Source organism: Corylus avellana, chromosome 5 (assembly GCF_965113065.1).
Source record: "Corylus avellana chromosome 5, dhCorAvel1.hap1.2, whole genome shotgun sequence".
NCBI lineage: Eukaryota > Viridiplantae > Streptophyta > Magnoliopsida > Fagales > Betulaceae > Corylus > Corylus avellana.
The window spans coordinates 20663604-20688313 of NC_142494.1; the positions used below are offsets into that span (position 1 = coordinate 20663604).

At 37.6% G+C, this 24710-nt stretch overlaps 2 protein-coding genes across 3 annotated transcripts; both read right to left on the reverse strand.

The window, feature by feature from the left end:
* Positions 1-484: 484 nt before the first annotated feature.
* On the reverse strand, positions 485-5089 carry LOC132183374 (glycosylinositol phosphorylceramide mannosyl transferase 1). Of its 2 annotated transcripts, none has more exons than XM_059596805.2 (5): positions 4711-5089; positions 4062-4458; positions 1744-1904; positions 1527-1597; positions 485-738 (listed from the first exon to the last, which is right to left on the reverse strand). In XM_059596805.2, exons 1-5 carry the CDS (start codon positions 4992-4994, stop codon positions 578-580), a joined length of 1074 nt encoding a protein of 357 aa, XP_059452788.2. In that variant the 5' UTR covers positions 4995-5089; the 3' UTR covers positions 485-577. The 2 variants fall into 2 exon arrangements, with proteins under 2 accessions (XP_059452788.2, XP_059452787.2); XM_059596804.2 differs by having other exon boundaries at positions 1744-1907; positions 4711-5088.
* A 9900-nt stretch (positions 5090-14989) lies between these two features.
* On the reverse strand, positions 14990-19459 carry AHG1 (Protein phosphatase 2C family protein). Its single transcript, XM_059593804.2, has 4 exons — positions 18826-19459; positions 18260-18640; positions 17430-17535; positions 14990-15395 (listed from the first exon to the last, which is right to left on the reverse strand). The coding sequence occupies exons 1-4, from the start codon at positions 19270-19272 to the stop codon at positions 15061-15063; spliced, it is 1269 nt and encodes a 422-aa protein (XP_059449787.2). The 5' UTR covers positions 19273-19459; the 3' UTR covers positions 14990-15060.
* Between the last annotated feature and the right edge of the window lie 5251 nt (positions 19460-24710).

The following is a 24710-nucleotide window of genomic DNA, read 5'->3' on the forward strand; positions in this document are numbered from 1 at the left end:
TTTTTTGTTTAAATTTTTTTTAAAAAATATATATATATAGTATTGAATTTGTGAAAGGTGGGTATTAAAGATTTAATTGTAATTTACACATCTAGATCGAAAACAAATCTTTAATACAAAAACAAAAACTAAAAAGCGAAAAAACCACGTTCAACAACTTATCTGTATTCTTTTTTTAATCATTTCTCTCTCTAACCTCACTTTTGTCTCGGATTAATTATCGTAAAAAGATTCGATGTTGCACTATCTTCAACTCTTCTTGGAAGGCGGATTTTTTTTTTCGAGAAAAGGTCCCACCTAATAGGCCAAATCTAACCCTAGGGTAACTCGGAACATTTTGGTAGTTTGTAAATTCAAGTTGCAATAAATCTTTTTTCTGATATCAAAGTGCAAATAGAGTGCTAGTTTGATAAGTATAATTTACCCTAATAAATAATGTTTCTTTAAGGTAAAACAGAAATTACTTTTTGTTTTCCAGACAATGTGAAGATATCGTTTCATCTCATAAATACATAAGAATAAAATATATAATTCTGAACATTGTAATTGGCTGGTGAATAAATTCAATAACCAAAAACTACCAGAACCATTCATGCCTCGCATCTACAGCTTTAACATTGGTTGATACAAGAGGCACGGTACCATAGAGGGAAATGAAATCATTGAGGCATTTGTTTCTCCTCTTGCTGTGCCCTTGCAGACTGCTTATGCCTGATGATCCAATCTCATAGATCTTCCCTGCAAAATTGAAATACCATATTTTAATCAAACTTAAAAAGAAGAAAAGAAAAAAACTTCATGAGCTGACAATTCCTGTTAGTAAAATTTTAAAGAAGCCAATCTTTAAGGCCAATCCTTGAAGGCTAAGAAGTTTGCAATTTGGGTTAACAAGATTGTTATAAGAATCCATGAATAGAAGAGAAAACTACAGGCAAATGCCATGAACCAAAGATTATCTCAAATCAGGCATACAAGTTCCACATTTGGAAATGCTTGCTCTTCATTAATTTATTTATTTAATGTCAATTATGCTTCATCAAGTAAATTAGTTAGAAGCCCTAATACTAACCAACATTTTTTGCAGGAACAATGGCCAATTTTGCTTGTCTAGTACCAAATCCCGCTTTCTAGAAGTAAAAAAGCTTTGGCATTGATATTTGTATGACGAAACTATACATTGTCTATAGTCCTAATTTAGACTAGGAAATTTTTTGAATCTGAAAATACTTTCCAAGGTACTAAATGTGCTTAAAATTCAAAAAAAAACAACCAAATGAACAGGGGGTGATTTCACCCGAAACACAGCTCCAGAAAGACTATCAAACAAGAGATGACACATTGATTGAACAAGCGTTCGGAAAATAAATAAAGCCAAGTGAAGTGACCAACCACAAGGGCATGCTTTGTTTATTTCAAAAACCACAAAGCTGGACATATCATCAGTCGTTTGACTTTAAGAGATCTTCAGCGGCCCATCCAGTGTGGTTTGCAAACAAACTAAGGCCAAGGAAAAAAAAGATAACTACCTTTCACCCATATTGGAGGAGCACTGGTGGCATTGGCAACAAGTAGTGACATTGCAATATCTTCACAATTTCTGTACGCGAGTAGGGAACAGACGGTTGAAAATCATTCGATTAGGGACATTACAAAATAGAGTAAATAAATAAAAATGCAATAACCTTGTAACTGGAAAAGCAATAAAATAAAATCCCTAAATGACAGTAACATAGAACTGTTTACCTCTCCCTTGATACATAATCATGAATTGATGAGGGCATCTTGTGAGTATACAAATCCAAGTACCTCCTGTGAAAGAATGCAGCTTTGGAGAGAACCATACTATAAGTGCCCATCCACCAAACTGACCACCATCCTCCATAGTTGTAATATGCATCACCATTCTTCTATTTTATATTAATAAGAATCTTGTCAGATACAATAAGGAGACTGACATCAACATTTAAGAAACCCATGATGTGCATTGCCTTCAAAACCAAGTTTTATGTTCCTAGGAGAGGCAGTGAATTTAAGACATTCTGAAATTTTTGCATAAAGTTGCATAATTTTTTTTATTGATTTCCTAGAATCAGCTGACTAACAATATCTTTTAATAAAAACTTCCGGATAAAAATCCAGCAAAGCACTAATTGATCTGCAACACACCACCAGTTACATTAGATCAAAAGTTTGAATTGGGCAATTTGCACTGAGGCAGTATTTAAAAGTGTTCATAGGGTACATTACAAGTTCTTAAAAGACAATGTAAACTTCAGAATAAGTGGTAATTGAATCTCTCTCCAACCACACACATGTGATGTGAGTTCATGTCTGGGGGGAGAAAGGGGGGCAAGTGTCGGGGAAGTGGGTCTATGTCTATCCTTAATTAACGAGAAAAGTAAGCACAACACAAGGTGGTGTAACAAAAAAGCACATAAATTCAACATTTAATTGGTATTTTAAAGGTGGGCAGGGATTTAGGCTTTTTAGCACCATTGTTTGGGATATGTTGAGGAAACAATTGGAGTTTATCAAATGGAATATGTACAGTATGCGTTTGCGACATGCAATTAATCTGAGTAAAGTTCTCCTACGTTATCAAAAAAAAGTTTATCAAATGGAATATGGTATGAATAAACCCCAAATGGTAGCTCAATTGGTTGGAGACCACTCATCATGAAGTGAAGGTCACTATTTCGAATCTCTCATTCCTCCACCCCTTGGGCCAATTACTTTTATATATATCTATATATATTTGGTATGAATAAGCTAGCTTCAAAGGAAAAAAAGCAGCAAATTGAAAAAAGAACAAGAAAAAAAAAGGGCATTGAAACCATAGTTTTTAAAGGTCAAAGTGTGGAAAGAAGCAATTTGAGAGACAAGCCTTAAGCCTTGAGGGATTGAAGCATACACACTTTGAGTCTTAAAATACTTCAAATAAATAAATACACTTAAGAATTTGAAATAAATAAATAACCACTCCATTTTTGCTGGAATATATATTGAAAAATAGTTTTGATAAATTTTATTTAACTAATTCATGCAGATTATTTAGGAATAATGGTATGAGCTCGAGATATTAAATCTTTCACGTCATTTTGTTTATGTTTGAACTAATGGACTTTACCTATGGAGTCAGCATGTAAATGTCTCAATTCCTCTGTCTCTCTCCCTCTTTGTATAGTAAAGCAATTTGTGCCTAGGGATTTACACAAAAAGTGAATTCTATATTGAGTTGAATGAAACTAGGAACAGCAACAGCGCATGTTTGTTGCATCCTCAAACTTCTCTGGTAACTACCTTGCCAAATCCTGCCCAAAATCCATAGATCATGTTTCAACATATTTCTTGTTCCTAGCAGCATAGGAAAGCATCTAGCACCCTCATTTGATCATGTCATTTATTTGAAGCGAAAAAGCAGAACACAATTCTATCATCTTTTTTCTTTTCTGATACTCAAAAATCTATCATCGGTACAGCCGGTGGTAAACTTCAATAAAATTTGATGGTTTTGAAGAAAAACCTATAGTGTATGACGTTATAACTATATATGTTATCTGAAGTTATCTAGTTGCTAAATATCAAACAGCTCTTAGCTGCTAAATATGAATTATTACAGCAAATGTCTCAAAACATAGAGGTTATGCTGTTGACATGTCTGGATAGATTCCAAAACAAAGAATTTCCTTTCTCCTATAACTTCCCTTGTTTGCACCAATTAACTGATCAACCAATTTACCGTTGGCTTCTTACAACAAAATAACATAAATCCCTCCAGTAATTCAAAATCATTATACTTCCGGAGCCGATTCATAGATTTAAGAGACATGTTATATATTATTCTTTGAACCATCTCAGCCATCTCTTTTGCAAATTCACCATTGAATTTGTGAACTCACAAGTGGGTCCTACAAATTCAACGGTGAACTCACCCAAAAATTATTTCTTTTGATTTAATCAATAACAAACCTTTCCATTCTTCCAAAAAAGAATCTCTAACAGTAAGCAGATGGAGACTATCAGAAAAGCACGTATGCTAATAGGAGGACAATGTTACTAACCGACTTATCCAGCCAGTGCATGCGAGGAACAAATCCCACCATTGAGAAAGGAGCACTTTGCCAGACGGTGAAAGCAAAATCTAATGTTGGACATGGCACGACTACATCATCATCAACTGAGAAAATTGCATCCGTTCTTAGCTCCTCGATTGGCTTAAACCTGTTGTTCAAATCGTCTTCTTCATTTATGTCAAACTTAAAGTTGGGTTTGTGAAATGTCTGAGACTTGGAAAACACAATCTTCTTAAGATAGGCTTTCAGAGTCTCTGAAGGCGGATCAATCTCACTCCATACCACATGTATCGCATCAGTCCCACTACAGGATGCGTAGTGAGCAACAGATTGCTTCAGAAGAGAATTTCGTTTCCAAGTGTTGATAAGTATTGTGTAGCCACCCCTGAAGGATGCACACATTATTAAAAAAAAAAAAAAAACACTAATCAAAGTTTATTGTTCTTTACAACATAAAACGATACTGTTCCAAACTTGGCTAAGTTAGCAGAACTTTTATATTATGTCTGTATTAAAAATCCCCACTTGGAAAATTTCAACAAAACCCAAAACTAGATGAATAAATAAATCACACCCAGGAAAAGACAAATGAAATATGTGATTTTTAAAGTGAACAAAAAAAAAAAAAAAAAGTTACCTAGAAGGAGAAGAAACTGAAGAAGGGTAGTGAGGGTTCCAACCCATGAAGGAACGAAGCCTTGAGGTGGCCAGAACGAAGAAGCACAGGAAACAAAGACCCAGAAGGGTCTTCACCTTGGCGGCGGCGAGCAGCTGGCGAACCCGGCGAAGGAGAAGCGGCGAGCGGCTGCTGTACACACCTCTGTTCGCGGCTTTCTCCTTCGCCGGCGAGTATAAGCCGCCGTTTCGCTCGGCGTCGGTGGTGGAGGCGTCATTGTCTCGGATCCCGATGTGGATGGACATGGGGAGTCAAGGTCCATTCAGTTGACGGGCGGGATTAGATTGGATTTCATCGTTGATCCGCTCACAGTTAAGACGTTGCGGGGGGGGGGGAAGAAACTCCCGTGTTCGTCGTTGGCATGGAAAGCCAAAAAAACTCGATCAACCAATTGGGGAAAGGGTACGTGGGCCGGCTTTGTGGCTTGTGGGTGAAGGGCTCTCTGGCTTGGCTATAGGGCTTGTTGATCATCTCTAATCCATTAATAGATTCTTAATTTACAATTGACACGTGTCACTAATTTTGCATTGACATGATAGTAAATGTTAGATCTAATGATAATTTTATTACCACATAAAACAATGTATACGTAAGTGTTCATTTAAGAATGCATGTAGCATTTCTTTCCGTAATTTCAAACTAGTGGGATTATTAATTGCGGTGTAACTATCCAAATGCCATTTGATCCGGTTAATGCATTTATGATGGTAAATTTGTTTTAAAGTTTAATCTAAAAAAAAGGAAAAAATGCAAAATCAGTCTATATGGTTTACCTGATTTACAATTTACTCCATATGATATCAAAATGAACTCAGAGATCCCTGTGGTATGCAAAAAAAATTAATTTAGTTCCTGTAGTTAAATTTCATCCATTAACTTAACGGATTCCGTTAGTGTGCCACATCACATTCAATAAAAGTATGACACATGTCATATTTTATTTATGACTTTTGAAAAGCATACTTGAATTTTCCATGTCGTATTATTATGCCAACTAATATTCTCACCTCAGATTTACTTCACGTCAAACACAAGTAAAATATTTTTAAAAAACCTAATTCTACCAAATTATTGATACGAGCACCACCATCTTCTTTTTCTTCTTCACGTACGTCGTGTTCTTCACCATTAGCATTGAAAGAGGTGATTTTAACAGGATTAGGTAGGGAGAATGAGGACCTCCAATTGTTAATGTGCCCATCATCCACATATGTTCCAGGCTTAACGACCTTTAATCAAGTGATTACTTTTATATAGTATGTACAAACACAACATTGGAGTTCTTTGAATGGTGGTCTTGGTCAAAAGTCCATACGCAAATATCTATATGAATGTACAGTTGAGAAAATGTAAATTCTTTGTGTTTCAATCAGACAAAGGGGCAAACAAAATTCACAAAAAGAAAACACAGTCGTAGATCCCCCAATAAAAAAAAAAAGAAAAAAAAAAAAAAAAAAGGAAATCACTTTTTTTAATCCCACTATCTCCATCGAAAAGCAATAGAAACTTCAAATTGCTGTTTTGATTTATTCAATTCATTTTTCTTTTCTTTTTTGACAGAATTAGTGAATTCTTTTCAATGGAATTTGGGTTAGAAAAATTTTTGTCTCTCTATCTCTATCAAGCAACAAAAAAAAAAAATTCTCCGTCTCTGTCTATGTTCTTCCCTCTTGAAAGTTGCCAAGAAAAAGAGGAATTTCAACAGAGGAGAAAAGCATAAGAGCCGAGCCAAGAAAAAGTAGAAGATAGGAAGAGAAGAGGAAATTAAATTAAGAAACAGATTTAGAATTTCAAAAGATGAGAAGAGAGCCAAGAAAAAAAGGAAGACAGGATAAGAAGAAGAAGAAGAACACGACGTCCGTGAAGAAGAAAAAGAAGATGGCGGTGCTAGTATCAATAATTTGGTAGAATTAGGTTTTTTAAAAATATTTTACTTGTGTTTTACGTGGAGTAAATATGAGGTGGGAATATTAGTTGGCATAATAATATGACATGGAAAATTCAATTATGCTTTTTAAAAGTCATAAATAAAATATGACATGTGTCATACTTTTATTGGATGTGACGTGGTACACTAACGGAATCCGTTAAGTTAATGGATGAAATTTAACTGCAGGGACTAAATTATTTTTTTTGCATACCACAAGGACCTCTGAGTTCGTTTTGATATCACAGGGAGTAAATTGTAAATCAGGTAAATCACGGTGACTAATTTTGCATTTTTCCCTAAAAAAAAATTGATCAAGTTTGCCCTTCTAAATGCAGTAACTAGATACTGGAGAGGATCGTTGCCTTATTTGTGGATATATGCTTCCTTCTTACTTACAAATCTTTAATTTTCTCTCATTTTTTACTAGGATGTAAAATGTAAATGGTCAAGTAGGAATTTAATAATCAAGATATTATAATGTCATTAACACTCTTTTTATTTCGGATGATGTTAAGTGCTCTCTTAGTTTTCTCATGGTCTCCTCCTGGTTTTAGGTAGATATTATTTTTTAGATATTATTTTCTACAAAAGCAAAAAAATGATATCCACTTAGGACAAGAAGAATACTGAGATAACCAGAGAACACCTAACATTTTTCTTTTTATCTCTAATACACCATTAATATTAACTTAAATAACAACATAAATTTGTAAACTCTTAGATAATAGTTTTTATCAACCAAAAAAAAAAAAAAAGAAAAGAAAAATGGTCAATGTGATATGAATAAATATTGGCTTCTATAAAATCATATACTAAACATAACGTATCTTTCAAGTCACATGATCATAGATTAGGTCCCTTTGACTTTTTCTTTTTCCTTTCATTTTCCATTCTTTCCTTCCCTTTTATTTATTTATTTATTTATTAAGGTTTCTCACCTGTAGGTGCATGTTAAGGAATTGCAATTGTTAACCACTATTTTCCTTTTATATATATATATATATATATATATATATATATATATATATATATATTATTCTTCGAGTCAACAATGAACACACCCATTATTATATCATACAAAAGTTGTAGAAATAATGCAAAGAAAACTTAATAGGTAATTGGTTGTCGTAAGGCATCGACCCATAAAGGAATTTTAGATTATTTATATTTTAAAAGAGAAATGCTATATAACATACTGATATTTCATTTTTATCTTATTATATGGATATGACAGAATTTAGTAATCATTGGATCCGTTCAAGTAAGCTGATGGTGTAGTACCATTAGCCCTTAGATTTTTCTTTTGTAAATAATGGATAATCTAAGGAATGATTGGCATTACCACATCAATTCAGTATTATGGGGGTGGGATAAGAGTGTACTATATAGCATTACTCAACAAAATATTCCAACGGCTACTAGATCCTACCATCAACATAGTAGGATAAAAATGAAATAAATGTGTGATGTATAACATTGCTCATCTTGAATAATTGAAATTTTATTTTGTTTGTCTAGTAATGAGAAAGAACTAATGGCAAGGAGCCAGAAGGGTATGGACACTCTTAATAAATCCTTTGGACTGGTTAATGAAGTAAAAATTTATTAGGATCTCATTGTCTTACATATTTTAAGTGTAATCTTAGATATGTGTATATATGCATTTGGACACTCTTCTTTTGCAAACCAATTTTCAAGAATAACATTTGGTATTCTTGAATATGAAATCAGACACATTTGGTATCAAAGTTAGCCATCACGTTGAGTATAGGATCAGACACAGCTCATCGAATATGAGATCGAATAAAGCACATGAGTCAATCCACTACGAACCCAATTAGATCAGTAGCTCAAGCTAGACTTGTCGCCATCTTCGATATTTGCTCTTAGCCACCAACCCACCTCCTCTTGATCTATTAGCCACTCCACTTTGTCCCTATCCCATGCGCCATTAGAGGCCGGAGATCAGATATGAGTTTTTCCAACCCATATTTGTCGTCCATCATCAACCCCTTTGATGCAGGAGAATAATAATAACAAAGTAGATTTATTATTTATGCTTTAAGTTTCCTTTTTCAATAAGGATTGAGTTCTTCCTTTCCTATTAGGATTAGTTTTTCTTTTCCAATTAGGTGTGCCTTTTATTTTCCTTGTTAATTTAGGAGGTGCCTCGCCTATATAAAGGCATATAGTCTTTATTATTTTTCAATCCACTTTATACTATAAATTAAATTTAAGTCTTTCAGAGTTATTTTTCTGTTTGCTTATTTGGGGCACTTAGGGATTTTCTCTTCCCTATTTGTTATTTTCTCACTTCCTGAATTCCCTTTTCTATCTTCAAATCTTAGTTTCTGCTGCTTTTATATGCTATCAGAACAATCCTAGTTCTGCCCGGTGTTTGTTGGTATCAGAGCTTAACGTCTTCTTGGGGTGAATTTTTCACCAGTTTTTATGGCTGGTGGTCGTGGTCGTGGTTGTGGTTGGCGTGGGCAGGTTCCGAATGAGGAAGTTCCCTACCATGAATGCCATGTACGAGACGTGACGATTGAAGATTTGGAGAGGCAGGTTGCGGAGTTAACCCAGCGTCTAGTGGCCCAAAACTTGGAGAGGGATCGCGAGATGGATGATCGCAATTCAGAATCCAATTTTGAGAACCCGTATCACAATCCTGTTCTGGGTCGGGAACAGCATGTTCGGGATTGGCGGCATGGAGACTTAGGCTTCAAAGTTGAGCTTCTAGAATTTTCAAGCACTTTACAAGCTGAAGGCTTCATTGATTGGCTGCATGAGGTAGAGAGGATCTTTGATTATAAGGAAGTTCCAGATCGTATGAAGGTAAAGCTTGTCGCCATCAAACTAAAAGGTCGCGCATATGCTTGGTGGGAGCAGCTAAAGCGATCACGAGATAGACAAGGCAAGCCAAAGATTTGTGATTGGGAGAAGATGAAGGGACACTTTTTACCCTTCGGATATACACAGACATTATTTCAGCGACTTCATATGCTGAGACAAGGTGCGAGATCTATTGATGATTACACCGAAGAGTTCTACCCGTTGGTTGCTCGGAACAACTTGTTAGAAACTTGAGGAGCAGTTGGTGGCGCGGTACTTGTGTGCTTTGCGGTAGTCCCTACAAGACGTCCTTAGTCTCCATTCAATTTGGACAGTTTCTGAAGCCTACCAACGTGCCTTGACTGTAAAAAAGCAGCAAGCCAGGAATAATATCAAATCTACACCGAGAGAAGATCAAAATACACGAGGAACCCGTCCTCAAGAGTCTTGTCCTAATCCTCAATCTATGCAGGGTTAGAGTTCCAATTCCAACATTCGTTGTTTCAAATGTGGGGAGCGCGGTCATCGATCGACAGATTGCCAAAAATCTACTAGCAGAACGGGTAAGAATCTCTTGATTGAGGATGAGATAGTAGAAGAGCAAGTCGACATCGAAGATCCTATTTTTGATGAAGGTAATGACGGGGATATTTTGTATGGAGATGGGAACGAAACTCTTGTTGTCAGAAAAAGCTTGCTTACTCTAAAAGATGATTCAGAAGAAGACTGATTAAGAACCAATATCTTTCATACCACATGCACAATCGCAAAGCAGGTTTGCAAGCTTATTATTGACAATGGTAGTTGTGAGAATGTGGTGTCAGAGGAAGCAATTAAGAAGCTTCAGCTGAAGATTGATCGCCATCCAAAACCATACAAATTGTCATGGTTAAAAAAAGGGAGTGAGGTAACACTAGATAAGAGGTGTTCGGTCTCTTTTTCAATTGGTAGAAAATATTTTGATAATGCATGGTGCGATATAGTGTCTATGGATGCATGTCATTTATTATTAGGCAGGCCTTGGCAGTATGATCGAAGTGTTATTTATGATGGGCGACGAAATACCTATACCATGAGCATCAAAGGAAAGAAGGTGGTATTAGCACCTCAACGAGAAAGAATCATTCATGGACCAGTGATTGAAAATGGCACTAATCTCCTATCAACGTCTCGATTCTTGGAGGAAGCAGAAGAAGAGGGAGTTGTGTACGCCTTGATGCCATGTGAAGAAGGTGCCAACGTAGATGATGAAGTGTCCATAGAGTTACAAAAGGTGCTTACAGAGTTTGCTGATTTGATGCTAGAGAATCCACCCCCTGGTTTACCACCCATGAGAGATATACAACACCACATTGACCTCGTGCCGGGGTCAAACTTGCCCAATCGACCAGCTTATCGCCTTAGCTCAAAGAAATCTGAAGAATTGCAACGCCAAGTGATAGAGTTGCTAGAAAGAGGTTACATCCGAGAGAGCATAAGTCCATGTCCAGTTCCTGCTTTCTTAGTTCCGAAGAAGGATGGGTTGTGGCGTATGTGTGTCGATAGCTGAGCCATCAATCAAATCATGGTGAAGTATAGATTCTCAATTCCTCGCTTAGATGACATCCTAGATCAGTTAGTAGGTTCTAAGGTTTTTTTCAAAATTGACCTCAAAAGCGGGTATCACCAGATCAAAATTAGGCCTGGAGATGAGTGGAAAATAGCGTTCAAAACGCATCATGGGTTGTATGAGTGGATGGTCATGCCTTTTGGGCTATCCAACGCTCCCAGTACATTCATAAGGTTCATGCATCAGGTGTTGCGGCCTTACATAGGGAAGTTCGTTGTTGTGTACTTTGACGATATTCTCATCTATAGCTCCTTGCAAGAGACACACCTAAAACATCTCAGGGAGGTTCTTGACACGCTACGAAAAGAGTGTCTATATGTCAATCGGAAGAAGTGTTCATTTCTTACTACTACTGTCACTTTTCTTGGATATGTTGTGTCTATTGATGGTGTTCATGCAGATCAGTCTAAGGTGACAACAATTCTAGAATGGCCAACACCCAAGAGTCTACATGATGTCCGAAGTTTTCACGGATTGGCATTATTCTATCGACGATTCATCTGAAATTTCAGTACATTGATTGCACCAATCACGGAGTGCTTAAAGGGTCGGACTTTCCAGTGGACTGAAGAAGCCGATGCAAGCTTTCAATTGGTAAAGAAAATGACGGAAGCACCTGTTTTTGCTCTTCCAGACTTCGAGAAGATTTTCGAAGTTAATTGTGATGCATCTGGCGTTGGCATTGAAGGTGTTCTAAGCCAAGAGGGACGTCTGATTGCATGTTTCAGTGAAAAGTTGTCGGGGTCCAAGAAGAACTATTCCACCTATGACTTGGAGTTTTATGCCATTGTACAATCTTTGAAACATTGGCGTCATTACCTGGCGCAGAATGAGTTCATCCTTATCACTAACCATCTGGCCCTCAAGTATATCAATGGCCAACAGAAGCTTAGTCGCAGACATGCCAAATAGGTTGCTTACCTTCAGGAGTTCACTTTTTCTTTACGGCACCAATCAGGGAATTTGAATCGAGTTGCTGATGCTCTAAGTAGGAGGGTTGCACTCCTTACTACTATGCATACCAAAGTTGTGGGTTTTGACAGTTTTCGAGAATTGTATACGGAAGATCCTTCATTCGGGAAGATATTTACTGAGGTATCTGTAGGTAAGCGCAGTGATTATGTTACTCTTAATGGATCTATTTCGAGGTTTACAGCTATGCATTCTGGATAGTTCATTGAGTGAGCAAATAATACGAGAGTTGTATGGAGAAGGTCACTTTGGGTGAGACAAAACCTTGGCCTTGGCCTCATCAGACTATTATTGGCCTAAGCTAACTAGTGATGTGACACGTTACGTGGAACGGTGTTTTATTTGTCAAAGGTCTAAGGAGACCCTCACAAATGCGGGTTTATACACCCCATTACCAGTGCCCGATGGCCCATGGCTTGACGTCAGCATGGATTTTGTTTTGGGGTTACCTCGCACTCAAAGGAGCACGGATTCTATTCTTGTGGTGGTTGATCGATTTTCCAAGATGGCCCATTTTGTTGCTTGCCGGAAGACGATGGATGCCACCTGAATTGCTCACCTTTATTTTCGGGAGATTGTTCGCTTGCATGGGGTTCCAAGATATATTACATCAGACCGAGATACAAAATTCATGAGCCATTTTTAGAAGAGCCTGTGGGAAAAGATGGGGACCAAGCTTAATTTTAGCAATGCTGACCACCCCCAAATAGATGGTCAAACTGAGGTGGTAAATCGAAGCTTGGGGAATCTTTTAAGGAGTTTAGTTGGAAATAAGCCAATGCAGTGGGACCTGGCTTTGTCACAAGCAAAGTTTGCTTACAACCGGTCCAAGAATAGAACGACTCAGTTGAGCCCTTTTGAGATCGTGTATGGGCAAAACCCATCGGGAGTGCTTGACCTCGAACCTATTCCCTGTATTGGTCAATTGAGTATTAAGGTTGATAAAATGACGAATTATCTCCGAGGAGTTTATGACCAGGTCAAGAAAGTGATAGAAGATAGCAATGTTAAGTACAAAGCACAATCCGACAGCCATAGATGCAAGGTAACTTTTGAGGTGGGTGATTTAGTTTGGGCTGTACTCACACGTGATCGTTTCCTTGTTGGTGAGTATAACAAGCTACGAGAGAGGAAGATTGGGCCTTGTGAGATTCTGCAGAAGATAAATGACAATGCATACCTACTACGTCTTCCAAGTCATTTAAAGACCTCTGATGTGTTCAATGTGAAGCATTTAACTCCATGTTTTGTTGATGCAGACAATGACGACTTGAACTCAAGGGTAAGTTATTTCCAACCCGGGGAGACTAATGCAGGAGAATAATAATAATAAAGTAGATTTATTATTTATGCTTTAGGTTTCCTTTTTCAATAAGGATTGGGTTTTTCCTTTCCTATTAGGATTGTTTTCCTATTAGAATTTGTTTTCTTTTTCCAATTAGGTGTACTTTTTATTTTCCTTGTTAATTTAGGAGGTACCTAGCTTATATAAAGGCATCTAATCTTTGTTATTTTTCAATCAAGTTTATACTATCAATTAAATGTAAGTCTTTCAGAGTTATTTCTCTATTTGCTTATTTGGGGCACTTATGGATTTTCTCTTCCCTATTTGTTATTTTCTCTCTTCCTGAATTCCCTTTTTTATCTTCAAATCTTAGTTTCTGCTGCTTTTATACGCTGTCAAAACAATCCTAGTTTTGCCCAGCATCTCCCTTCTTCTGACACAACTTAGCCTTGTCTTGCTTGGCCACTCCGCTGCTCTAGGCATCCTTCTTCATCAGTGTGTGGGCCTTACGCACTGCCCAAGTGCCGCAATTGCTGATTTTTGGGTTTTTGCTTTGTTTGTTTTGTTTTTCTGTTGTTGTTGTTATTGTTGTGTTTTGTGGGTTATAGTCTCCTTGTTCTTATGTGGTTTTATTTTGTTGCGGAGACTTTTTGATGATTCATCTACTTGTAGTTGCTTACAAGTGGATGAATCCCTTGGCCTGCTCCAAACATGGCTTAATGCAGCCTTTTCTTGGTTTTTTTGCCCAAGATCTAGAGGACTGAGTCATTTTTGTTTGACCAATTTCCTATTTGTTGTTCTTTTCTGCACTGTATTTTCTTGGTTTTTTATTTCCATGTAACCCTTCATTTCCCCATTTGCTTTAAAAATAAAAATGTACAGTTGGTTAATTGATATTCACACACTTATCACATCTGATTTAACTATACATCATACATGTATTCGAACTACAGGTAGATAATAAACAGAGTTTGAATTCAAGCGCAGCAACATCCACAGAGACACGTGAAGCAAAGTTTAGAATTTGAACACACTGACATCCATAGAAGCATAGAGCACCCAGCATAAAGCCAATCTCAAGTTTGAATTTTGATTTATCGATCACCATTTTGTTGACTCTGTTGGTGAGGAAGCTTGACCTTTGGTTCTGTTGGTGAAAAGGACATGAGCATACTATAGTATCTTATAGACTGTACATTGAAAAGAAGATGGGAAAAGATGAACTGATTGAACATCCCACTTAGTCAATTTCTTGGTGCTCTATGCTTGATTAGAACAGGAAAGAAAGAAAGCAATATATAAAACACACCTGTTTCCATCAAATTTAAGCATATGCTACTAATTAAAGTCAATTAAATGCTTTAGCTTTAACACAAATATTCTTCAATACAACATATCTGTGCAGGTTTTTTCTATTTCCCTTTTCTTTTTGGTTTGAGGAGGGGGGGGGGGGGGGGGGGGGGGGGCGGGGTGGTGGTGGTGGGGCATGAAACCTGTACAAGGTCCATTAAGTTACCTTCTCCATTCCATCCTCTTCTCAGATATTCTTATAGAACAACAACTATGACACTGACACTGACACTGAATTTACCAGAGCTTTTTTGTCCCAAGGCAAGGGGAGTCAGCATTGCAGCTGGAAGGATACAAAACGCTCCAGGCCCTTTTCCATTCTTTCTCTTCCCTTTAGCTCTTCTTAAGATCAACAACTATGACACTGATGTTATCATAGCTTTTTCGCCCCAAGGCAAGGCGAGTCAGCAATGCAGCTGCGAGTACACTTCGGGATGGAAACAATGCTCCAGCCCCTTCATCTTCTACCTGAGGCCCGGAGTTGAGGACTATTGCGGCGGCAGGAGGTCGGTCTTGAAGACATTCACGTGCTATCTCACAAGCCAATTCACTTGACAGAACATCCCACAAGCCATCACTTGCAAGGATTAAGCACTCATCTTCCATTTCTCTTTTTGTGAAAGTTATCTCTGGCTCTGATGTTACAAATGGCTTGAGATACTTATCCCCTGTTTAATTTAAAAGAAGTAAGAATTTACAACAACCAACAACACCCTAAATCAAAAATATTTAAGCCATCTAATTTTTCATTTGCATCATCACAAAAGAAGATAACTTTCAGTTAAGCATATTTCAAAAAGGGTTTCTTCCATTTTGCAAGAAGTACATAGAGACACTTTCAGTTAAGCATCGAAAAGAACAAATGAATATAGAAATAAATGCTGAGAACTCCACAAATGTCGTACAAATTAGATGAACGCATTTTTCATATGGTTCCCACATAATAGCCCCTGTAAAAACTTTTTCCACCACAAATACAATAATTCCAATGACACAATAGAAGTTCTTATCTGTATGGGTTGCTTATTGTTGTAAATTTTGAACTTAACCCAAACATTCCACTCAGATTCTACGCTAGGACAATGTATTACAGTGGACTTGGAGAGCTTCATGTCCATTAACTTTGTGTAATGGTAAATTTCTTAAAAACAATTGAACCTTATTTACACCCGAGGACATACCAGATGATTTTCAACCTTTTCAACATGAGAGATGAAAACATCTTCAGAAACCAAGACATGAATAAGAATGCCAGCCATTGGTGACCCTGGCAAAGCTTGTTATACTGGTTTTTGGAAGACAACATTAGTTTCAGAAGCATTTCACTTTCTAGAAACGTAATCTTAAAAAACCAAACAATAAAGTGCAACAGGTAGAAACAACAAGAATAAATCAAATAGGATGTAAAAAAATACTGTCTATATACATATATATATGCGCACTTCTCTGCATAATAATCAAGATGCCATAGTTACATTACATTTCAGATAAACCTTAAGCCCCTACTCAATTAGTACCCATCTCCTATTAATGCATACTAGTGAAATGAAATCTGAAAATCACTTAATCAAATTCTTCTCATTTACCCCTGGTGACCTAAAAAGTTCTTTCCTTATTTTATTTTATTTTGTCCTTTTTGAGTTAAATTCCTTCATAAAATCAACTGTTAATTAATATGGGAGTCCACTAGCATTCGTCAGTAGTGAGAGGACAAGCATACTGTCAAAATACTCAGCACACTCTCCTAACCTTTTGAGATAAATAGGTGTGCTTGGTAAAGTTTTTGAAAATGTGAAAATTACAAAGTGTTTTCAGTGAGGACCATATTTGAAAAAGAGAAATGGAGAAATGCTATGCAATTCCACTCCCACACTCCCTGTAGGAGTGAAAATCACCATTGATTGATCCACCCAAAATCTAATGGTGATTTTTACTGTGTGGGAGTGTATAGCACTATTTCTCATTTGAAAAGTGTTGTTTATGTCTAAACCTGTTAACAAAGCTGATAGGCTGCTGAAGTCTAATAAAGGTAACTAAACCGGAGGCGAACAGAAAGCAACAAGCATTATCTATGTCAAACACTTCATACACTGGTCAGACATTGTACATGAGGATAATCTGTAAAATATTTATAATGAGGGAACCAAAATGATCTAAGGAAATAGATTGCATGATGCTCAAGTAAGCAAGTAAGAGAGGTCAGTGAGAATTCACAAAACCCAAAAATCAGAAAACCGTAAATAGTTTCCGATATTACCCAAACTTTTATTTTCAAGCTGAAGCTAGAACTCATACTCCTGCTGCAGCACAACACAAGGTATCATTAAGAAAAAAAGTGTGTATATGTGGGGGTGGGGGGGGTGTGGGGGTGTTCACTATTGACTGTCCAAAACAGACATGTCCACGATAAATACACCTCCAATTTAGATAGAAATTCCATCTAAGATTGAGAGAAAAAAAGAAAAAGGGATTTAGTTCAACAATGTTTGCCATTACAGTGAAAATAGTTCCTTACTCATTCTGAAGTGATTAAACCAAATAATATTATACTCCAGGAGAAAACTTTCTAAATGATAACTTGCGGTAATTAATCATGTACTAGGAACATTTAGGATCGGTCATAACATGTGTTAGTAATTGTTAATTTGACTAGAAGAAAATAGCAAGATGATCTTCAGTTAAATGCATGTGGAAAACATTACCTATCGCCCTGGACATTGCAAGAATGCCTTCAACTCGAGCTCCATTAACGAAGATGACTCGGCCCCCAGCAGCTTCAATTCTTGCTAGTTCATCTGGTCTATCAGGCTGCAATTAAAGCTTAAGAGTGTCATCTAAATAAGAATTTTATGTTAATTTGCATAATAGAGTAAATAAATCAATTTAATTTAGTTTTTTTTTTTAAAAAAAAAAAAAGAAGATATAAAGCGGTCTTTCGACAAGTATCAAGTAATGCTCCAACTTTGCTAGTGGGCGTGACCCAAAAAATTGTTTTGCACTAAGGAAATTCAAACCTTATTACCTGAAACATTTACTTAATTTCTTTGAGCCTATTGAATTCAAATTTCAATAATAATTTTTTCCGAGTGTGAACTTGGTATGCATGTAGCATTTCTCATTTCTGATTGGATTATTGGAGTGAGCAGCTTTTCATCCTTGCTATCAACAGGAGGTTTCTAAAACACGCCAATGCCAAGTGTCCTCCAAAAAAGGGCAAAAAAGGGTCTATATCCTAGAATGCTATATACTAGTACTAAATGAGAGTGAACCGTGAAACCAGAAACCCATTTGATGTCTTATCCAAGTACTTCACAAAAGACAACCTACGTGCAACAACATGCCAAAAACTAAATGAATATGCATGTCAGATTCTCCATCTCCACGGACCACACCTTCCCACGACAATTAAGAACAAGCATTTACAGTCAATATAATTTTGTCCCATCTAAATATGAGTGTCCGCCATGGAATGCGAGTACACTTGTTTTACATCATCAAGCATAGTTGGAGACGGGGGATAGAGATACCGAACCTTGTGATCCTGCGACAGAGGTATGGGGGTGCCGGCACGGCAAAGGACGGCGCGTGAGTCTCCGCAATTGGCGACGACTATGTATTCCGGCGTGAGAACGGCCACCACGGCGGTGGACCCGCCGAGCGGCACCTCCATGGGATGGCAACCACACTTGTACCCCACGCTCCCGCACGCGCATGTGCACAATGCCACCCCGTCCATCCTCTCGAAGCTCTTCCTCATCACTCTCCTCCACTTCTCTTCCAAATCCGTACCATCCTCTTCAAGCTCGTCTTTGGAGCTACTACTGCTCCCACTCTCACTCTCCCCCGTGCAACTCACGCGCGTCAGCTCCTCCTCTACGAACACGTGCATCCTTTCCCTACACAATGCCGCGACCTGCACATGCAAAAGCTTAGAGCGCCCACTGTTTTAATGGCAAAAATAGCCCTACATCTTCTTCAACAACAACGATTTCCGAAGCCTATATTTGTATTTGAGAATTTCCAGCTACAAAGTTTACTTTTGAAAAAAAAAAAAAAAAAAAAAAAATTAAGAAGAAGAAGATGATGAGCGAGCAATACGTGAGGTCCTCCATGGCCATCAAACACAGCGAAGAAATGAACTGGTCGGTAATGACTTATCTCCGGCCGGCAAAGGCTCGTCCGAACACCTATCGCGTCCTCCATCCCACGAGACCTCCCCGACACCGACATGGTCCCGAAAACCGGCTCTCTAGCCGGACCCCCAATCTGCTGCGCCGACAAAGCGTCCACATCTTCTCCGGATGACGACGAAGACGACGCCGGCATATCGCTCTTCTCCGCCGTCCGAATCCGCTTCACTTCTGCCAAGCTCTCCGTCAGGTCAGGGTTATCCCCCCGGCTCTGGATCAGCGGAGGCAGTGGAGAGCTCGCCGCCGAAATCGCCGCTAGTCTCCTCATCTCAATCCTCCGCCGGCGGCGCTCCCGGCATTTCGCCGGCGAATCATCGTCGTCGTCGCTCAGCATTCTCCAGCAAACCTCTGTCATCGAAAACCTCCACAAACCAAAACCTCCGGAAATCTCCACTCGCCGCCGGCGACCATCTCTGCAGGTGTAATAACTCCAACTTAAGAAATATAATACAGAGTGAGAGAGAGAGAGAGAGAGAGAGAGAGCGTGTGTTTTCCCTGCTATTGTTTCTGCCTCGGAAAACGTATGACGGAGAGAAATACGCAACGTGTTGTGTGTTTTCTCCATCTCTCTTCGTGTCAGCCTGTAGGGCAAGCCAACTCTCCGGGCAGCTACCCGAACTGCCCTTCACCAACCTATATTCCCTGGCACAGTGACACGTGTCCTCATGACGAGCCACTTTCCGTAAACGTCTCCGACTGTTTTCCCAGCTTTCTTCTACAGTCAATTTCTCATATCGCAGGAAATTCAGCATCCATATAATGGAGCACACGTGTCAAACGTCTCTGACAAGTGGAGGCCCATGCTCTACTACGACGACAAATGGGCGAATCAGAAGCGTCCGCGCAAATGAAACTTTTTAAAGAGACAGGCTGGGTGGCCCACATCGACTACGTTTCGGTTGTCTTCGCCGAACATGGTTTTTTATTGTCTTTCTCACTCCTAGATTTCGAAGACCGTACATACGTGTCGAGCCACAGGAGCTCCACGGTGTAGGTGTTTGCTTGTCTGCTTCATCATGGACACGTTGGAAAGTTCTCGGAGAAATAAAGCTAGGGTTACAGGTGTCAGTCAGTTGGCGTGGCTTACTGTATGTGGCCATCAGGTTACTAAGCCAGCACATGCACATGGATTGTTAAACGCTGTTTCCCAAAATTCAAAGTCGAAATTAATGCGTTTAACTCTCAAAGTCTCATGCGTGAACTGTGATTAGGAAAAAATGGTTACCAAAATATAAAATATTAGAATTAATATTAATAAAATAGCATGTTTATGTTAAAGTATGGGACCCAGTAGGGATCGGCATAAGCTATGACCTCTCCAAGTTTTAAATAGTTCTATATAAATATGTTTTAATATATATATCATTGGGTCCAACAAAAAAAAAAAATTAATTTGACCCTCGGCCTCTTAAAAATAAACATGGTCCTATATGGCTTAGAAAAATAAAAATATCTCATGTGAATTTGATCTAAATGTACACTAGAATTGATTATATATGTTGGTCGGTAAACAAGTTTTATCCGCAAGACTTTACTAATGAAGAAAAATAAAACTTTAACCAACATTATAAGCATAGTATAGTTCAACATTTATATTTCTAGGGATTATCAAATGTTTATGAGTTGGGCCAATAGTTGGTAAGCACAAAAAGGATCAACTATCTACCAACTTAATTATTTATTGACTTATTGTACTTGTGCTTACTCTTTCAACTTTTTTTTTATTATTATTTTATTTCTACTTCAACTACAGAATGATCATTTTCAACATTAATATTATTGTCCAAACTAGGCTTCGGAACAAATTGAATATGAGTTTTTGATTGATTAATCTTTGAAGGTATGCATCGAAAGAGAAATTGTTGAAAAATTAGTATAAACATAGATGATTTTTGAAATCTAAAATAACGTTGGGCTCCATCATTTTGATAGGTGATCTAATTGGAAATTAAAATATATTAAGAAACAATTATTGTGTTTTTTTTCTTTTTCTTATATTTCGCACTAATTTTATACATATTAGTTTAATCTTCAATCTTAATATATTTATCGTTCATGATTTGACCATTTTAATAAAAATTATTGGTTACGTCCATGTACATGAAGATTGATTTTTTGGTTGAAAATAAGATATGACATAAGCTTTAGGAAGATAGGGGGTGATGGATATAATTACTCTCTCTCTCTATATATATATATATATATATATATATATATAATGGCCCCCCAAATTATCAGTCAGTTGCAATTTGACACCCCAATGTTTAAAATATAATAAAGTAGCTTCACGAAATTTCAAAAAATTTCAAATTAGCCATTCTGTTAGTTAGCTCCATGAGAGAGGAATAAAAAAAAAAATTCTCAATTTTATTTATTTATTTTATGATGGTAAGAATGAAGAAGTTCTAGTAGAGAAATTTATCAACTCATGAGTCATCATATTAGACTTCTATTCAAATCCAAATGAGTGGGGAGTAATCCACCCAATTTGATAGGGTCATTTTCTTTCAAGCCAAGGTGACAGCTTGAGTTGAGGGGATGTTAAAAGTACTAAAATGTCCTTGCAGTGACTCACCAACCACAATTGCACTGAATTAGTATTACACAACATATTTTCTATATAAAGCAATCACATGCATCTTATAATTGAAATCAAATAAAGAAAATGTGACCCCATTAACCATTGAAAAAAGTGTACGTAGATCTCTAAAAGGTCCAATCATTTCAAATTTTTGTGATTTCTCTTTTTTCCTATTTTCTCCTTATTTTATTTTATTTTATATCTTATCATCTCTGACTCTGAAGACTTTCCAAAGTTCTGGTCTGGTTTGCTTGCCACACAAGTGGGCTCAAAATGTACAGATTTTGTAGTTAATTTTATACACTAAACTAATAAAATGATATGTATTTTTAAGGCGTGTGAGAAATACATGTTTTAAAGGAAACAAATTATCTCCAGTTTAAAAATATCTAATTAATGGTTAGGATTTCTTTAAAAAAATTCTGAGGCCATAAGTAGGACATCTGTCCCAGTAATAAAATAACAATAATAATATATTATATATTTTTTTAAAAAAATTATAAAATAAAATTATAAAAAATTATAAAAAATTAAAGAGTGGCTAGCCACCCCCCACCCATTGGAGGTGGCCAGACCACCCCAGTTGGGGCTGGTATGGCTTCGGCTACCTTAGACAACCGGTCTGGGGTGACTGAAGCCACCCCATGGCCCTTAGGAGTTGTCCGACCATTCCTAAAAGCCAAATCTTAAATAAAAAATAATAAAAAAAAAAAAAAAGTTTGGCCCTTGGAGTGGTCCGTTTTAAAGTGCATGTCACTTTATTAGACTAATTTATATAAATTAATTACTAAACAATTTATAGCTAATTTATATTGGCTCACACAAGAACTTGGAGGCCCAAAATAAGAAGCACTTGGGAAAGCGGATAAAGCAAATCTATTCATAAATTCTAATAAGATATTAAATTTGTAGGATTGCATAACCATTGTCAACCAAACTTGCATTGCATTGCCCTTGTTTGGATGAGAGCAATCAATATCTGGTTAATGAGAGTATCAGCTGGTCTTTGTGTCGGCCCCTACTGTTTTGAGGTCCTGTTCTCTGTGATTTGTGTCGATAAAAGATCATCTTCATGTGTTGGTTCTTTTTTTAAGGCTCTATTTACTTCGCGAAATGATTTTTAGAAAATAATTTTTGTATTTTATAGTGTTTATTTCGATGTAAAATAGTGGTCAGCAAAAAATATTTTCTTTTTGACCGAAAATTTTTCTTTAACTTTTGGAAAATGGTTACCGTAAACTATTTTCCGACTGTGAGTATTTCATTCTTAAATCGATAGACCTTGCCAAGACCTGCCTAGAACCTTGCCGGAGCTTGACTGGAACTCGCCCAGGACCCGCTCGGGACCACGCTAGGACCTGCCCGAGACTTGACCGAGACCGAACCGGGACCTACCCAACACTTGCTCGGGACTTGACTAAAACTCGCCCGTGACTTGCCTAGGACTCGCCTTGGACTTGACAAGGACCTACTCGAAACACGCCTGGGACTTAACTGGGACTTGTCCTAGACGCTGTCGGCACCTGCTCGAGACTTGATCAGAACCTCGCCGGGACTTGACTGGGACCCAAACGAGACTTGACCGGAACCTGCCCAAGACTTGGCCAGGACCCGCCTAGGACCCCACTGGGTCCTACCCGGTACTTGACTGGGACCCCGCCGGGACTTGACTGGGATCGGCCCGGGACCTGACCGGGACTCGCCCAGGACCTAACCAAAACTTGACCGGGACCCCATGGGACCCGCCCGAGACTTGCTCGAGACCAGCCTAGGACCCACCTGGGACTTAACCGGGACTTGCCCGAGACCCCGCCGGGACCTACCCGAGACCTGACCAGGACCCCACCGGGACCTGACTGGGACCCGCCTGGGACCTAACCGGGACCCGCCCGAGAGCTGACTTGGACTTGTCAGGAACCCTGCAAGGACCCGTCTAGGACTTGACCGGACATGCACAGGACTTTCCCGATCAGGTCTCGGTCAAGTCCCGTCGGGGTCACAGTCAAGTCCCGAGCAGGTCCCGGGCGAGTCCTAGTCAAGTCCCGGCGAGGTTCTGGGCGGATCCCGGGTGGGTCCCGGTTAGGTCTCGATCAACTCTTGGGTGGGTCCTGGGCAGGTCCCGGGCAAGTTTAGACGAGGTCTCGGACAAGTCCTTGTCAAGTCCTGGCGGTGTCCCGAGCATGTCCCTGCGGGGTCCCGAACAAGTCCCGTGCAAGTCCCTGCGGGGACCTTATTGGAAAATATATATATATATATATATTAAAAAAAATATTTTCCTTGTGTGTAGTAAACGCCATAAAATGTTTTCAACAAAAAACATTTTCAGAGAAAATGGCTTTTCTGAAAATATTTTTCGACGAAAACCATTTTACGTCGAAGTAAACGGAGTCTAAGTTATAAAATGTTATATGCAATATTTTTATTTATAATTGTTTTACAACGTTAACGTAGTAGTCTTAATTCTTATAGTTTTTTTTTTTTTTTGGTTAATCATGATTGATCTAATGGATGGATAAAACTATCACATCGATAAAATAAAAATATAGGAAAGGTTTATATACCCTCCTCAAACTATCATTTAATTGACAATGTCCCTTCAAACTTTCAATTATGATAATGTCTCCCTAAAACTATCGAAAATTGTCATTGTTCCCCCCAATGATGAAACTATCCTTAGTAAAATAAAAATAAAAAATACTAAATCTTATAGAAAAAAAGCCTAAAACTAAAAAAATAAAAATAAAAAAGGGTTGCAAATTTAAAATTAAAAAAAATTAAAAAAAAAATCCTTTGTATGAGAAAAAAATTAAAAAATTTTGATTTTTTTTTGGTTATAAAAAATGATTTTTTTTTTTAAAAAAAAATTTTGTTTGTCTTATAACTTTTTAAAATAAAAATTTATGTTTTAAAAAAAATTAACAATTTTCGTTTTCTAAAACAAAATTTTTTAAAAACAAAAAATTTCGTTTTAAAAAAAAATATTCGTTTAATATATATATATATATATATATATATTGAATTTATAGGGACATATGGGTATTTTTATCTTTTTGCTAACCTGAGGAGGATACATCGACAATATTTTGATAGTTTGAAAGGACATTGTCACAATTGCAAGTTTAGAAAGACATTGTCAATTGAGTGGTAGTTTGAAAGGAATATTTAGACTTTACCCAACATTAGTTTTCAACATTACTCTTTAATTAATAATT

What these genes read in the sequence shown, in the direction of transcription:
- LOC132183374 (XM_059596804.2), bottom strand. Translation starts at nt 4,994, where the DNA reads ATGTCCATCCACATCGGGATCCGAGACAATGACGCCTCCACCACCGAC. An exon ending in TCAGTTTCTTCTCCTTCTAG is followed by an intron (nt 4,459 to 4,710) that starts GTAACTTTTTTT and finishes TGCATCCTTCAG; the next exon opens with GGGTGGCTACACAATACTTA. An exon ending in TCCTCCAATATGGGTGAAAG is followed by an intron (nt 739 to 1,526) that starts GTAGTTATCTTT and finishes TCAATTTTGCAG; the next exon opens with GGAAGATCTATGAGATTGGA.
- AHG1 (XM_059593804.2), bottom strand. Translation starts at nt 19,272, where the DNA reads ATGACAGAGGTTTGCTGGAGAATGCTGAGCGACGACGACGATGATTCG. An exon ending in ATGGCCATGGAGGACCTCAC is followed by an intron (nt 18,641 to 18,825) that starts GTATTGCTCGCT and finishes TTGCATGTGCAG; the next exon opens with GTCGCGGCATTGTGTAGGGA. An exon ending in CTCTGTCGCAGGATCACAAG is followed by an intron (nt 17,536 to 18,259) that starts GTTCGGTATCTC and finishes CTTTAATTGCAG; the next exon opens with CCTGATAGACCAGATGAACT.